Genomic DNA, 18,032 nt, shown 5'->3' on the forward strand with positions numbered 1-18,032 from the left:
GCGAGAGATTGCTGAGAGGTTAAATGTGTCACACACAACAACTGAAAATCACTTAAAATGTCTTGGATTCATTAAGAAGCTTGATATTTGGGTTCCACATAAATTGAAAGAGATTCACTTAACACAACGCATCAATATTTGTGATATGCATCACAAGCACGACGAAATCAGCCTTTTTTTGAAACAATTCATCACTGGTTATGAAAAATGGATTGTCTACAATAACATCAGTCGAAAACGATCGTAATGAACCAGCACAAACTACATCGAAAGCTGAATAGTATCAAAAAAGGTCATGCTGTCAGTTTGGTGGGATTACAAAGGTGTTGTGTATTTTGAGTTGCTTCCAAGAAACCAAACAATCAATTCAAATGTTTACTGTCAACAACTAAACTTAAAGAAGCAACCAACGAAAAACAGCCAGAATTGGCAAATTGTAAAGGAATCGTGTTCCACCATGACAACACTAGACCACACACACCTTTGCTAACTTGTGAAAAATTAGTGGAACTTGGTTGGGAAGTGATGACACATCCACCATATAGCCCTGACCTTGCACCATCAGATTATCATATATTTCAAAGTTTGCAAAATTCTTTGAATGGTAAAGCTTTCAATAATGACGATGACCTGAAATTGCACTTGCTTCAGTTTTTGACTAAGGACCAGAAGTTCTATGAGCGCAAAATCATGAAGTTGCCAGAAAGATGAGAAAAGGTTATTGAATAAAATGGGAAATATATAGTTGATTAAAGTTCATTCTTTGTATGGAAAAAAATGACTTATTTCACACTAAAAAACTGAAATTACTTTCTTGCCAACCCAATAGATAGCTGGCTAGCTAGATAGACAGATAAATTGGCTGGTTAGTTGCTTGCTTGCTTGCTTGCTTGCCAGCCTGCCTGCCTTCCTGCCTGCCCCTTCAATACTGTTTATGTGGATTTTTTTTATATCTTTTCAAAAATCAAATGTTTCAGAAAAATATACAATTTCATCATAGTTTTCAAAATAACCACAGAATTCCCACAGGTAGTGCTAGTTGTTATTGATATTTTAGAAAGATTTAAGGTGGCGAGCTGGCAGAATTGCTAGCATGATGGGCAAAACGCTTAGTGATATTTCATCTGTCTTCATGTTCTGAGTTCAAATTCCTCTGAGGTTGATTTTCATCCTGTTAGGGTCAATAAAATAAGTATCAGTTGAGCACTGGGGTCACTGTAATTGACTAAACCCTCCCTTGAATTTGCCGGCCTCTGTGCCAGAATTTGAAATCAGTATTTTAGAAAGATTATTTCTTTGAGACAATTATTTGTTTTAATGTGAGGAACATTTTTTGTTATTAGTTGACAGGAGGAAAAGCAAAGTTAACCTTGGTGGAAAATCTATCTTATTTTTCCACTGGGACATTTAGTGGGATGGAGTGGTGGTGGTGGCAGTGGGGACTTACATAGACCCAAATGAGGAAAGAAAAAAAAAATGAATGAAATAAAATGTATACATGGTATACAATTATACAGCTGATACAGTAGTCCTGGTATAGACAGATTTCCAATTAGGGTCAGCTAGGGGATGACACAGATCCAAGTTCACTCTGAGCACCAAAGGCAAGTCACTTCTCGAAAGTACTGGTTCATGTTTAGAGAAGTTCCATCTACTCTCACCATTTTCGACACTTCTCTCTCCACCTTTGCCTTCTTTTCCAAGTGTCCAAGTGGAACCTGAAACCATGAAGCTTTGACTGGAAAGGACATTTTTTACCCTCAGTCCTTCCAGCCTCAGTTACTACATGACCACTTTTACTGTAGCTACCAGGCAGTGGAAAACTGCTTACCTTGCCTGATTAAAGGAGAGTGGCAAGTTGAATATTGATTTCTGTATGAATCACAAGACCATGAATTTTTGTAGGGAGACATCTGGAATTAAAACAACTTCAGCAGTTAAATGGTACCCGTTTTATTCATTCAAGTAAATTTGAACATAGGACACAAATGGTTATAGCTAAATTCCACAACACAACAAATGTATATTCCAACTATTCCACGACCTCTGTATAAACATCTAGTAATCTAACCAACATCACCTGATTGTCCATTTGTTGCTTATAGCTTGGTACTTACATAAGAAATCAATAATATAGGAATAAGATATCTTCACTTCCATCAGATCATTCTAGAACAAAACTCAGAAACAGTTCACTCGATTATTAATGTCTTCTTGCCATCATCATTTTGTCCCATTGTCTGTTGCTCGTTTGATTTCAGTGTTCATAGCAGATTGGATGTTAAACCTTCTCTACAACTTCTAATTTTCCTTTCTTATTTGAAGGGATGTAGTCCAATAATTGCTTTTAAGAGAGCAGCCTGTATAAGCCATCAGCTTATCAAAAATAGAAATACACTCAGAATTTACAAAGAAGTAACATAGAGGTGTCAATTACGAACTGTTTTTTACCTTTAAAACTTTGCTGCTCATTATGTTTTTTTTAACTAATTATTATTACATATAGGAAATCTGATTAAATTCATTTTACATTTCTTTTTCAGTGAGATGGCTGGTGATGTAGCTCCTTTAGATTGGCAGGGAAAACTCCCCATAACATACAGAATAGGTCCAGGTCATGTAAATTCTTCATTGTAAGTACTCATTTATTTCTTTTGATTTTTTTTTTTTTTTAGTTGGTAACCAAGTCAGTGTTGATGCCATACAAACTGTCTGTTGAAAACATTGGTGAATATTTCTAGTAACACATTTGGTACTTTATTTTAACCTCATAATTAATATTTTAACCTCATAATTAATAATGCTTAGAACACCACCTTCAGTAAATGCATATGCTTAAGCACACACACACACATGCAGATGTGCACACACATATCAATAAACATTGTTTAAGAAAAAAGACAAGTCACAAGTTCAGGTTAAGTACTCAATAACCTATTGCAGTGTGCAGATATATATTTATTCACCTACAAGAAAAGTTGTGTTTCTTTTGAGTAAATCATCTGATATTGTGTGTGTTGGTGTCGTCGTCATCATCATCATCATTACTGCTTAACACCAGTTCTCCATGCTAACATAGGTTGGATGATTTGACAGGATCTGATGTACCTGATGACTTATCATGCTCCATTGTCTGCTTTAGCATGTGGTCCCTATGGCTGGATGCCTTTTCCTTATGCCAACCACTTTACAAAGTATACAAGGTGCTTTCTGCGTCATGGTAAACCTATTGGCCACAGTAGTACAGCTTCAACAGAAGCAACAGGAACAACTACAGGAGTTGTAAAAACAAATACTACAACAACAATTAATTGAGTTACAGTCGGCGATGTCTGAAAATCCAGTAAGCTTGTTAATGCCAGATGGCGTGGTTAATGTAATTTCTAAATTTATGTGTAATCTAGAGAAGGGTACAACATTTCCTGTGTATTATAGAAGATATGAAGTAATTTTTAACAAGTGAAAGACATGGTCAGAAGAGCAGGAAGTAACTCTTTTACTACTCAAGGTAGCTCCTGCTGAACATCAGTGTTACTATAACTTCATTCTGCCCCAAAAGTCAAGTGAGATTGGTTTCCTAGAAACTGTGGAACTGCTTTCAAAAATTTTTTGTGATAGAAGTTCATTATTCAACACCAGAATGGAGTGCTGAAACTTAACAAAATGAAGAGCATGATTTTATCACCTACACTGTACTACTCAACTGGATGTGCAAAAATTTCAAACTCCAGGATCTCACTCAGGTTATGTTCAAATCACTTATCTTTGTGCAAGGACTTTTTGCACCTGAAAATGAAAATAGAGAAATTTGGGCAAGGATTCTCTTGAAAATGGAGCAAGCAAACCAGGATTTATATCCACAGACCATTGCAGAAGAATGTCAGACTATGGTAAATCTTAAACATGACATGAAAAAAATACAAGATAATATGTGCTGTGCGTGAGAAGACCCGGCAAGCCAAGTGAGATCGTTGCCAGGGCCCCTGGACTGGCTCTTGTGCGGGTGGCACATAAGATGTACCATTTTGAGCGTGACCGTTGCCAGTGCCGCCTGACTGGCCTTCGTAGGGTTTTCGAGCGAGATCGTTGCCAGTGCCCCTGGACTGGCTTTTGTGCGGGTGGCACATAAAAGACACCATTTTGAGCGTGGCCGTTGCCAGTACCGCCTGACTGGCCTTCGTGCGGGTGACACGTAAAAGCACCCACTACACTCTCTGAGTGGTTGGCGTTAGGAAGGGCATCCAGTTGTAGAAACTCTGCCAAATTAGATTGGAGCCTAGTGTTGCCATCCGGTTTCACCAGTCCTCAGTCAAATCGTCCAACCCATGCTAGCATGGAAAGCGGATGTTAATCGACGAAAGACTCTGAAAAATCCAAATGTGTCATTCCGAGAAGCACAATAAAAAAAAAGTGTCAGGCCTCAATCTGTATTATGGTTGTGGAGGCCTACACTATAAAAAGGATTGTCCTTTTAAAAACAAAAAGTGCTATAGTTGTCAGAAGCTGAGATATAAGGGTTTTCATTGTAGAACAAGACTACAAGGCTCAAACACAAAAAGTTCTAAGGTGTTTTCAGCAGAGAGTGCTTGCAATGGAAAAACAAGAAAATCTGTGCACATAAAAATAAATGATGTGAATACCAAATTACAGTTAGACACAGGTAGTGACATCTCGATTATAAATGCAGATACTTAGAAAACAATTGATAAACCAAGATTACTAAAACAGCGAAAATAGCGTGTGGTATAACAGGCGATAAATTACATTTCATGGGCAAAACATATATTGACGTTACATTTCTAGGAGAGACATGCAAAGCAAAATTATTCATTGTGGATAATACAATCAATCTGTTTGGTATGAATTAGTTACAACTATTCAATTTATGGCACCTCCCCATAAATTTTTACTGCAATAACATAAATGGTTGTCCCATTAAAAACAAGTCTTTGGAAGAACTGAAGAAAAAATTGTAAAATATGTTCTCGCAAGTGTTATCAGAGGATTTAGGTCTCTGTAGAAAGATGGAAGCCAATTTCCAAGTACGTGAAAATGCTGTATCTGTATTTAAAGCAAACAGAAAAGTACCATTTGTGGCAATTGAAACTGTAAATGAAGTGTTGGACAGACTCAAAAAGAATGGAGTCATCAAAAAAGTGGATTATTTGAAGTGAACAGCACCCAAGGTATGTATTAAAAACAAGTGTGCTGATTTTTCTATAGGAGTGAATGACTGCTTAAAAACATATTACCACCCACTCACAACTGTAGAGGACATTTTTTAAAAGTTAAATAGTGGAAAATTTTTTTCCAAATTAGGTCTGTCTGAAGTCTATTTACAGATAAAAATAAATGAAAAATGCTCAAAGTATTTAACAATAAATACACACGCTTACTTTTTGGATTAAAAGTTGCACCAGCAATATTCCAGCAAATCATAGAAACTATGTTATCTGATTATGAATTTGCAATCCCATACTTGGATGATATTTTGATCAAGAGTAATTCTCATGAACAGCATGTGGAACGCATAAAAGCTGTGTTTAAGAAAAGTTTTCAGGTTCACTTTGAGTGAAGAAAAATTCGAATTCTTTCTACCCCAAATTAAGTACTTAGTGCAAATAATTGATAAAAGTGGTAGAAGTCCTGACTCATCAAGGGCAGACACAATAAGGAATATGCCTGCGCTGACAAATATTCAAACTTTACAAGCATTTCATGTGTTGGTAAACTATTATCAAAGCTACATTCCTAATATGCACAAGTTAAGAGTTCCATTTAACGACTTATTAAGAAATGGAGTAAAGTGGAATTGGTCCACTAAATGCCAGAACATTTTTGAAGGAATAAAAGAAATTCTAATTTCAGACTTGTCGTTAGCACATTTCAATCAGGAAATGGACATCATTGTAGCATCTGATGCTTCCGAGCACAGATTAGGTGCAGTTCTACTTCATAAATATGAAGAAGGAAGCGATATAGTCAAATTGAAAAGGAGGCCCTAGCAATTATTTTTGCAGTTAAAAAATTTCACAGGTTTCTGCATGGCAAAAGTTTTTTTATTACAAACAGACCATAGACTTTTGCTGACGATTTATGGATCTAAAAAGGGGTTACTGACTCATACTGCAAAATGCCTGCAACATTGGGGTGTAATATTACTACATTGATAATTTCAAAATGCAATACATTCTATAAAAAAAAAAATCAGTCATACAGACTGCCTTTCAAGATTAATTCCAAATAATATGGAAGCACTAGAAGAGATTGTTATAGTCACACTGCAGGCAGAAAATGAAATTAAAAGTGATATGAAAATGTTATCCAAGAACTACCAGTGAGAAGCATGGGATATAAGAATGAAAGCTATAAGTGATGTGTATATTACGAAAATAAAAGAATCTTTAAAAAATAAACAAAATGAAAATTCAGATGCCAGTAGTTTTTCAATTTGCGACGATATTCGGATGTATGTCCAAAGAGTGGTGGTTCCAGCTACATTACAAAAAGATGTATTGCAACAATTCCACAGTGGACATCCAGGAATGGCAAAGATGAAGGCTCTAAAGAGGAGCTATGTCTATTAGCCATCTATGGACGGAGATATTGAAAACTTGATGAGAACTTGCCGAGGTTGCGCACTCACAGCCAAAGCCCCATCAGTAAAATATCAATCATGGCCAGAGACAGAGAACCCATGGTCTAGGTTACACATTGACTATGCTAGTTTCAGACAACGGAACGCAGTTCTCTGGGTGTGGATTCAAGAACTTTTGTAACAGCATGCAATAAAGCATATTTGCACTCCACCCTACCACCCAAGGTCAAACAGACAGGTAGAAAGATTTCTGGACACCTTTAAGAGAGCGTTAAGAAAAGCGAGGAATGAATTCAGTAATGATGAAGCACTGACAAATTTCTTAAGAATATACAGAGTGACCCTCACTCCAAGTACAAATTCAGGGAAGTATCCTGCAGAATTGGTGTTCGCAAGAAGAATAAAATCCATTTTTGATAAACCAAAACCAGAGAGAAAAGAGATAAAGGAAATACAAAAGAGCCAACAAAATACATCGAGATAGGTGATAAAGTGCATTTCAAAACCTATAGAAATGGTAAAGAAGGCTGGAAAGATGGCCTTGTTACCAGAAAAATTGGAAGTATGATGTATCTAATTAAAGGGTCACATGGCGAACATAAGAGACATTTAAACCAACTAAGGAAGAGGCATCCTTAAGATCTGGGAGAAATTCCCATGGAAGTATTCTGTGAAATAGTCTATGTACTAGTACCAAAAGTAATAGATTCCCATAGAGCCAGCATGAGAGAAAGAAAGTAGACCAAACACTGTGAGATAATACCCAAGTGAAAGAGATACTCTTTTACTCTTTTACTTGTTTCAGTCATTTGACTGCAGCCATGCTGGAGTACCGCCTTTAGTCAAGCAAATCGACCCCAGGACTTATTCTTTGTAAGCCTAGTACTTATTCTATCAGGCTCCTTTGCCGAACCGCTTACTTACAGGGACGTAAATACACCAGCATTGGTTGTCAAACGATGTTGGAGGGACAAACACATACACACACATACATATATATGACGGGCTTCTTTCAGTTTCCGTCTATCAAATCCACTCACAAGGCTTTGGTAGGCCCGAGGCTATAGTAGAAGACACTTGCTCAAGGTGCCACGCAGTGGGAATGAACCCGGAACCATGTGGTTGGTAAGCAAGCTACTTACCACACAGCCACTCCTGCACCTACTAAAAATAAATAAATAAACAAAAAGAAAGAAAGAATTTCTTTATTCCTTTGCAACACAAAATCTCAAAACAGGAGATGTTGCGCTAGTGTATGATGCCCCCTGGTGAAAATGAACTGGATCACTACATGTATACAGTAGCAATCTGAGTAAGTGAAATAGTTTGTTAGTTCCACCATTCATGTGTTTATAGTTCAAAGCTGGAGTGCAAAGTTTACAGTTCGAGTTAGCATGTTGGATTATTGGTTCTTCAAAAATTGTTGATACGTTCCTTGTGGTTACTGCTGTTTGTTTCAATTATATTGTTATTACACTGTTGCAGTATATTTGTTTATCCATAAGGATATAACATGGATGAGAGGATTTACCTAACAAGAAACTGGTTGGAGCTTATTGCTTATTTCCAGTCTAACGAGTCTGTCACCTCAGACAAAGTCAGCTGTTATTGTGGCAAGTGAATAAATTCTTGAAGTCTCGCAAGTATAGCATGAGGTGTCATGCCAGATATATGGAGGATAATGCAATGATCAAATGAACCATTGAAAACTGTTGTGACAACCAGTTTATCTTAGAACCTGTAAGATTGTCTCAATTGGATGGGAAAGGACTGACTATTTAACTTGTATTTCTTTAAGATGAGTTATTCATTATGGAATGTTATTGTGGTGAAGACATAGCTGAAAACAATTCCTTACCTCGTAAATCATGTAGCACTGCAACAAAAACAGAAAAGTGCAAAAACATGATATGGGACCAAACAGTAATGCGTCATAAGCTTCAACCCACAACATTAAAAAATTATAAATGTATGTCACATAACCCCACATGCAACAGTTAATGAAATCAGCAAACTATCAAATGAGACCCCAAACAACACACACAAGTCTGTGCTTCTCTGTCAATGACTCTCAATTGAAAGGGAATATACCTTGTATAATGAGGTGTATGCAACTTATATAATATTTACTGGGGGGAAAACATTGTTTTCAAATATTTTATTTCTTTTCTCTTGATATAAATTATGTTGTCTGTAAACAAGTGTCAGGAATAAATTAATAGTGTTTCTAAGATATATGACTTAATTGTTCAATCTATTGAACTCAGGAGAATGTAGAACTACTAAAGTAAAAAAAAATAATTGATTAATTCTTAAATAGACTTGGAACGTTTTATTTTAAATGGGAAGAAATGAGATCTGATGATAATGTCTTTGTAAAAGACTCTGTAGTTTGTTTTAAATAGTTTGATCTGGAGGAAGGAACAATGCCCATAACCTTTTTAAGCTCTTCAAGACAGTTAAAGTTAATGAGGTTGATGTTCATCTTGAATTACTCCTTGCGAGCTGACATCTGTAGGTGAAACAGTAGTAAGGAGAGAACTTCAGAGAATTGATGTTCTGAGAAGAAAACCTTGAGTGTCATAGTTTATACAAGGCTTGGAGAAAAAGAAACACAATATGGTTGATGAAGATGAAAAGTGAAGAGACAAGTGAGTTGGGTGGAGACTTAGCTGGAGGTGATATGGGACCAACCAGTGTCACTGTAGTAACAATATTAAAAGCAGAGCAAGGTAACCCCACACCCGTGCTTGGAGTATATTGGTAGTAGTTGTGGCAATAACAGACACAAGCCTTTTCAATGTCAACGGCTTTTGGAAGTTAAAGGAAATTTTACTATCACACTAAAGCACTGGAATTATATATTCAGTGTATGATAGTTGTTTAATTCTACTCCTACTGGTTGTTGGCTTTTTAGCCCTAGGTCAACCTTGATTAAGCAAGCATATAAATAGTCAAACCGACTGAAAAATGTAACTAACTGATCCTTATATCTACATATTTCATGTCTTGCTGATGGCCATATTGCACATTCTGATGGCAGTGTTTGGTTATATTTGATGCAGTGTAGCAATCTGTACTTCAGCCTAGACCACCCCATTTTTTCATATATCCATGACTACATCATTCAATGTATGTTTGTGCTTTTAAAGTAGCAGGGTTAGAGAGCAATTTGGTTGCTATTTCTAGCATTGTGAACAACCTTATAAAGGCTTCTTCATTGGCATGTCTGTATATCTGTAGATTCCAGTGGTAGTCAGAATGAAATTGGTCAAAGTGAACTCAGTCCATATGTGATTGCTGCTCAGAGGCCTTTATGAAGTCACTCAGTTTGCTAGAAATAATAACCCAGATCTCCTTCAAATTTCACACTATTGTCTTAGCAGTTGTTGGCCACCTCTATTTTATATGTATATCATACATCATTTATTTTCAGTTTTCCTTATGATATCAACAGACTTGTTTTGCTATCTTATAGTATGTCTGTGTGTTTAAATTTTGTCCTGGTCATATATGTTGTGAGTACTTCTAGTACACTGTTCAGATATTTCTATCCATTTTACACTGTGTACTCTAACTGGTATATAAAGATGAGAAATTTAAAAAATCTGTTCAAATTTTTAACCTGAGAATTTGAATTCCATATTTTCTGTACTACAGTATTATAGTTTGACTGTCACCGTAGAGCCTGTCCAAATGTACCTCACCACTGCATCCATCATCTAAGCAGCTGTACAATACCTTTACTATCTTAACCTCATTTCCATAATGGCTTATTTAAAGTAGTGTGGAATGTTACTATAGTGACAATGTTACTTAAAGGGAAATGAATAATGTATCCTAAATATTTTAACAGCTGCAAATAGTCATATGTTTCTTGTTATGTAATCAACATTTAACAAGGATGGAGGAGAAATACCCAGAATAATTGTGGGATGGTGTTGTCCTTCAGGATATGTTGGCCAAAATGATTCAATAAAGAAGAACAAATAAAATAACTGATAGCAGGAAAGGATTATGGCTGCCTTACAGTGTTCGCAAACAATATTAAACCTCATTCCAATATAATGACCATGTAGTTTTTACACTCTATGCTATGCAATAATAATTGCTACAGCTTCAGAATAAACATTAAAACAAACTGTTTATATGTTTGTTAATGGTTTAAATTATTTCATATATTGTCTGTTCATATTGTAATATTACAATATGAACAGAACAAACAGAGACTGATGAAAAATATTCAGCAAGACATTATAATTTAGGCATTCTTGAATGAAGTTGACACAGATGTTCTTTATCTCATATCCATGAATAGAAAACATTTTGAAGTGCTAGCATAAAATTACGGGAAAAAACTTCCGTCATTCCTGTCCTTTATGATTTTTGTGATTGTCAGAAACACCACCTCCATTTTAATATTTTTGATTTTATAGAACAAATAAACTTTTTCTTCATATCAAATTTCTAATGTATGTAGTTAATTGTTTTAAGATTTCTCTAAAATGTATCCTGTTTTAGTTTTTTTTTTTTGTTTGTGATTCAGAAGATATTTTCAACAAAATATGATACAATTCAAAATATGTTCATGATGTGATTGTTATTTACAGTTAAACATGTCATGCTTAGGCAGTGGCTTACATTTGGAAATTGAGAAAATTAGCTTTTGAAGGATGTTGTTGATATATAATGATTAGAAAATGGATCTGACATAAACAGATATCATATATACACACAGATGTCTACATTTATGTCTGTATGTGTAAGTGTATATATGTGTGTGTTTGTATGCGTGTGTGTGTGTGTATATATATATATATATATATATATATATATATATATATATATATATATATATATATATATATATATACATATATACATACATACACACACATGCGCACACACGCACACTCACTTTATAAGCTAATTATGCTCTACAGCTGTTTCAATAGACTAAAAGCATCATCATTTAAATTGCTACATAATCAACACACATAATTTATCGATTATGTATGTAATTTCTTGCTGTTTTTTTCGGAATATGGATTTACTAGGAGGAGGGGATTCCCAGTCCCCTCGCTCCTGTCCCTTCTAGTCGCCTTTTATGCCATGCAAGGAATACAGCGACTGCATTCTACTGATCCCCCCACTACCAGTCACATCAGGGTTTGACAGTTAACCCATAGCTGGGACCCTTATAGGTGCTACCACTCCAGGCCAGAGTAGACCTGGGAACAATGGTGGCTAAGATGTGGTTCCACACTCCTCAGACCCTGAAACCAGGGCCCCAGGGTCCCACTAACAGATGTAATTTATAGTCATACCTGAGACAGTGGTGGTTAGAGGTGTTGGGGTGAGAGAGGCAAGAGAGTTTATAAATGATAGGAAAGCTTGGAGGGTGTTTGTGGATGGATGAGTGAATTTGATGTTGTTCAAGGGTTACGGAACCAGCGTGATGCGGCAGGAGTAAATCAGCATATGCTGTCAGGCCCCACTGCTGATATTGGGGGTTGTGTTCTATGCCTTGACCTGAATATAGAATGGAGCTTGCCTCTTTGAGCTGGGAAATGAATGGAATGCTTGGTGTGTGTCTTGTTGTGGCTATCCCATCCCCAAAAATGGGGAAGAGGCCTGGGTATAAAAAAAACATATATGATCTATTTATGTTACCCACTTCCTCATGAGGAGACAAATCAAAAGTGAGAAAAATTAACATATTTGCCAATTTTGTGTATACATGCAAATTTATTCTTCGCTGTAATAATGTATTGGAGTTTAACGATGTGTTATGAGTTGAGCCCTTGAATACTGTGAATGTGATTTATAGCATTTTTACATCAATTCACTATATAGATGAACAGCAGACGGAGAGTTATACATACAGGTGTATAGATATAAATGTGTTCTTGGGAACCTTCTAAACATTTGAAAGAATATATTTCACATGTTCTTTCACAGTTAACTACTCTTGTGTTTACAGCAGGTATCTGTATTTTTCTCCTGCATGCCAAGTATGGCCACTTTTACAATGGTAGTAGGGTCTCATCTCCTTTCCTGCTCACTAAAACTTTAGTCTTTACTAGATTTATATCTAACCTCTTCTGTCTTTCACTTCAATGTTTAGAATTTTCTTTCTAAATCTTTTACCTGTTCTGCTATGAGACCTAGATCATTGACTTACCTGGACAACCAATCTTAAAAAATTCTGCTGAGAAAATACAATAAAGAGAAGTCAGTTAATAATTGAAATCTGTTGGATACCAACTTCCAGGCTAAATTTGTTACTGAACTCATTGTTAACTCTTAACTTGCTGATAGCACATCTGTATATGGCTTGTCACATGTCAACTACTTATCTCTAGTTTTCTTAGTGAGTGGAATTTTGTCAAAGGCTTTCTTCGGGTGGATTAGATACAGTGGTTTACTCACATCCAAGTTGTTTCGCTAGGAAGAATTCTTTGGTGGTATAGATATAAACCCTAACTACATGGCAAATAGCTTTGATAACTTTTGTTACTTGAGTGACCTAGTTAGCATTAGAGATGGTTGTTCTCAAAACATGATATACTGAGTATTCCAGATAGATATAGAGTTTTGTATTCTTTTATGCTGAGTAAATCTTGTGTCCTTGCTAGATTTAGGTTGAGGTTTCTTGGTTCTAGACTTTCTGGCCACATTTGAGATATCTTCTCTAAATCATTGTTAGACTCAGCTTTGAAAACTAGTTCTTCGGTGTTCAGAAGTTCCTACAGTCAGCCAGTCTTAGAAACCTGTTTTAGCATGGAGAAGCTATAATAAATAAGAAGAGGCTGAAAATTGAAGCCTGATGGATATCCATATGCATCTAAATCCCATGCTGATCCCATTGTTGACCCTCACTTTGCTGATAGCATCCCTGGACATGACTCAGACATCTTTAACCTACCTCTAGTTTTCTAAACCAGGCAAAGCATGTTCAAACATTTACACACTTACACACACCACTCTTTCTCATATCAGTTCATAGGACAGCACTCCTAAGGGCTAAAAACGGTTTTCATTTTCTCCACTCCATTTTTTAAACTTCTGTTTTCTTTCTTCTTCCTCTCTCTCTCTCTCTCTCTTTATCTCTCTCTCTCTCTCTCTCTCTCTCTCTCTCATATACGGAAGGACATCAAAGACATTTTTTTCCCTATCATTCAAACATTAAGCTAACACCTTATATATATCATACTGTGTTTTCTCTATGTTTTGTTTACTGTTTTTTTGCTTTATACATAGATACACACACATTTTTTCATACTTTTAGTAATATTAGTAGCAGCCGCTATCTCACCACTCTTCTCTTTCTCCCCCTTCTCTCTCCCTCATGCATATATGCACACACACACACACATATATATATATATATATATATATATATATATACATGTTAAATATATATATCTATTTTTTTATTTACATATATTTTATACACACACACACATACATATATATATATATATATATATATATATATATATATATATATATATATATATATACATATATATATATGCATATACATATATACACACACACACACATATATACATACATCTTATATATATATATATATATATATATATATATATATATATATATATATGTATATATATATATGTATATATATATATATATACATACATACATGTTATATATATATATACATATACACAGATATATATATACATATATATATATATATATATATATATATATATATATATATATATATATATATATATATGTATATATATATATATACATACATACATGTTATATATATATATACATATACACAGATATATATATACATATATATATATACACATATATATATGTATGCATGTATGTATTGAAAGGGCTTGTAACATTACTAGTTACCATAATCAGATGAGGACTCAAGATGCATAAACAAGTCTAAGACAAAATAGTTATTAATGCTATTGTTTCATGATAAATTGCAGTATGTTTTGATCTTGGAATCACCTCTAACAAATGGATCGAGTAAGAGAATATATATTCATGGAATGCATCTATGGAAAATTTTGAAGAGAAAAATCTGATACAAAAAACAAGGATGTAAGAGTTGAAGATTTCATTAACAGAGAGCTTCTGTTTCTAGGTTTCAGTCCAGATGCAATTTGCTTGCAAATACCTATGTGCGTGTTTATAGGAATAAAGTAGTGATAGCAGCAAAGAGAGAAAGAGAGAGAGGGGGGGAGTGGTGATTGAGAGGTAGAAAAGGACAGAAGACAACTGAAAAAAATGTATTAAAGGCAGAGAGAGCGGAGAGGCGGGGGAGATTTGAGGAAGAGGAGAAGAAAGTTTCTTCGGTAAAGATTTTCATTCCATAGATTTTCGTTCAGGCAGATTTTATTTGAAAGAAATGCATGATAAGATGAAAGGGTATTGAAAAGTAAGGAGAAACACAGAGAGAGAGAGCCTAAGTTCTGTATATATATATATTTTCATTTTCATTTTCATTTTATCCAGTTTCAGCTCATGAGCTGTGGCCATGCTGGGGCACTGCCATATATATATATATATATATATATATATATATATATATATATATATTTATTTATTTATTTATTCATTTATTTATTTATTTATGAGAATAAGATGTATAATGAAAGAATGAAGCAAAGAAATCAATGAGTGACAAAAATGAGTGAGATTAAGAACATTGTATGGAAAAGTTAATATGTATGAAGCTCAAGGTGTGAATAAGTCAGATTAGGAAAGAGTCATTGACTTAATGAATATAATCTCGTGTAAATGGTAAAGAAATCTAGTGTAAATGTATGCAACAAAAATACAGTACCTTAAATGCTTCATATTTGTGTGTGTGTATACACACACATTTATATAGATATATTCATACATACACACATATACATACATATATACACATATATACAAACATATATATATATATATATATATACATATATATATGTACATACACAAACATATATATATATACATGCACACATATATTTGCGTAGATATCTATATATATATATCTATGTATGTATCTATCTCTCTCTCTATATATATATATATTCCAAATTTGTGTGAATGTGTACAGAATAATATATCAGTTGAATAAAGTTAAAACATGGTCTGGTTTTCACTTTTTCTTTTATTTTGTGGCATTTTAATATTAAAAAATATTTTGTAATATTCATTAAGTTAAATTAGCGCTTTCATACATTTGGTAGTAATCATTAGATTTCAAAATGTATGTAACTGACAGTTGAGTTCTTGATAACTGTAGTACCTCTTAGAATGCTCCAACAGGCTGAATTTATGGAATACGGTTTTGACCAATCCACATGCAGCTTAAACGTCATGCTTTACCAGGCGTACCGATATTCTGTAATCTGTTTATAATCATATGTTAAAGGTATCTTTTAATCCACCTCATTAACTGATTGTTATATTATTGTTGTTATTTCCATTCAGAACAGGTTTGAACATTATAATAAACCGTTTTTCCTTTATCTTTCTTCCATTCTCACTTGTGTCATGGAGTTTGTGGAAAGGGAAAATTCAAAACATTTTCTAACCACTTGTTTCTATATGTTTGCTCAATGGAACTTGGTGAACATTGGTGTTCCGAATTTGTTGTCTGTGGACTCATGAGTGTTCCAATAATGCATTCCCTGTTTTGCTTTTATATAGTTACTTGCAATTCAGGCATTTAATGCAGTAGATCAAATTTGAGCTTTTGCAGTTCATATCTGCATTTGTGAAAATCTGTCCATTTTTTATTCTAATGGATCTACTTGTATGTATGCATTGACACCTTTTCACATCTGTTATCATTACACTTGGATATTGTGAATGTCTTATCCTGTTTGTTCATATTGAATTTTGCCTTTGTTAATAGTTTCTTTAGGTTATGTGGTTGTCTTTTGCTTAAAATGTTTGATTAGTTATTATGTTTTTAAATTTTTTACTTTGTTTTATGATTGGTAAATTTGTTTTGATGATGCTAAAAATGTTTTGGTGATGTGTATTGTGTGTTACTAGAAATGGTATTGTGTTCTGTTGATGGATTCGTCTTTTTGTGGTGCCTTAAGTTGTTCTATAGGTATCTCATTTGCTCATTGTATGCTATTTTCTATAAGTAAGAGAGGGTAATTTTGCTTGAGCCAGAAATCTTTTGAGTTCTATAAGTCATGTGTTTCTGGTATTTGGATCATTTACAATGGTACAAATTTTCTTGGTTAGACAGTATGGGATGTTGCGTTTTGTGTATGTTGGATGACATGATTTGAAATTTAGATACTAGTGTGTATCTGTGCTTTTGTAATAAATATCAGTTGTGATTGTAGTGTTGTTTTTAATTACCATTATGTCAAGAGATGGTAATTATGTGTTGCTCATTTCGCTTGTGAATTTGAGACTAGGGTGTAGTTTGTTGAGGAGGGTGCTGAATTCTTCCAGATTTTCTAGGGGTTTGGTCCAAATTAGGAAACAATCATCAAGGTATCTTTTCCATGTGTCCTCTATATGTCTTTTAAAGGTCATGCTGTAGTTTTCTTCAATTTTGTTATTTAGGTTTTGTTGAAAAGGAATGTATTGTTTTTGAAGATGATTTACTACCAAATGCGTGAAAGCACTAATTGAGCTTTATGAACATTACAAAATATTTTTTTAATGTTAAAATACCATAATAAAAAAAAACGTGAAAAGCAGATCATGTTTTAACTGTATTCAACTGATATATATATATATATATATATATATATATATATATATATATATATATTTATATATGGATGGATGGATGGATGAATGTATGTATAGTTTACAGTTCTATTATAGGTGGGAGCAGCTAAATAAGTACTCTATCCAATGAGAGATAAATATCATTTGATGTATACAATTTACAAAAGAGCTACTTACAGTTTCATGCTTTAGAGATACAATAGATTGACAGATTTATATAACATGCCATGTATCTGACAGCAATCATTCAGGTTCAGTGCATATCACTAGATGTACTTAAAAGCCAGGATGCTGGTCTTTGATAAAACATGAGAGAAAATGAGAAGTGAAAGAATGGGATGAAGGCTGATGCAAAAAGTAGAACAAGTGAGAAACTGAGTTTCTTTTGTCAAGCTGGATGATGTCAGCTGCTTTGGATTGAGCCGCTATCTCACAGGCTTTGGCCTCCTCTTTGTTATATTATTTTACACTAGCTAGATTAGTTATGATTTCTACAAACAAAAAAGGATGAAGATCTTGGTTTTCTTACCTTCCTTTTCTTTCTTCTCATTTTTTCTCATGTTTTCTCATAGACCAGCATAGTTGTTTTTAAATGCATCCAACGATATGCACTGAACCTGAAAGATTGCTCTCCAAGTTATGTACTGTATATCTGCCAATTTATTGC

The 18,032-nt window shown here is 34.3% G+C and overlaps 1 protein-coding gene across 9 annotated transcripts in view; it reads left to right on the plus strand.

The window, feature by feature from the left end:
• The window catches only part of LOC106867954 (N-acetylated-alpha-linked acidic dipeptidase 2), a 670,339-nt gene that overhangs the window by 589,671 nt on the left and 62,636 nt on the right, over positions 1 to 18,032 (plus strand). For all 9 annotated transcript variants that reach the window (XM_089365978.1, XM_089365976.1, XM_089365974.1 and 6 more), the window contains one exon: positions 2,544 to 2,633. In XM_089365978.1, coding sequence (XP_089222104.1) covers positions 2,544 to 2,633 — 90 coding nt within the window. The remainder of the gene's footprint in view (positions 1 to 2,543; positions 2,634 to 18,032) is intronic.

The sequence above is a fragment of the Octopus bimaculoides genome, chromosome 18 (assembly GCF_046866305.1).
Source record: "Octopus bimaculoides isolate indiv1 chromosome 18, ASM4686630v1, whole genome shotgun sequence".
NCBI classification, from domain to species: domain Eukaryota; kingdom Metazoa; phylum Mollusca; class Cephalopoda; order Octopoda; family Octopodidae; genus Octopus; species Octopus bimaculoides.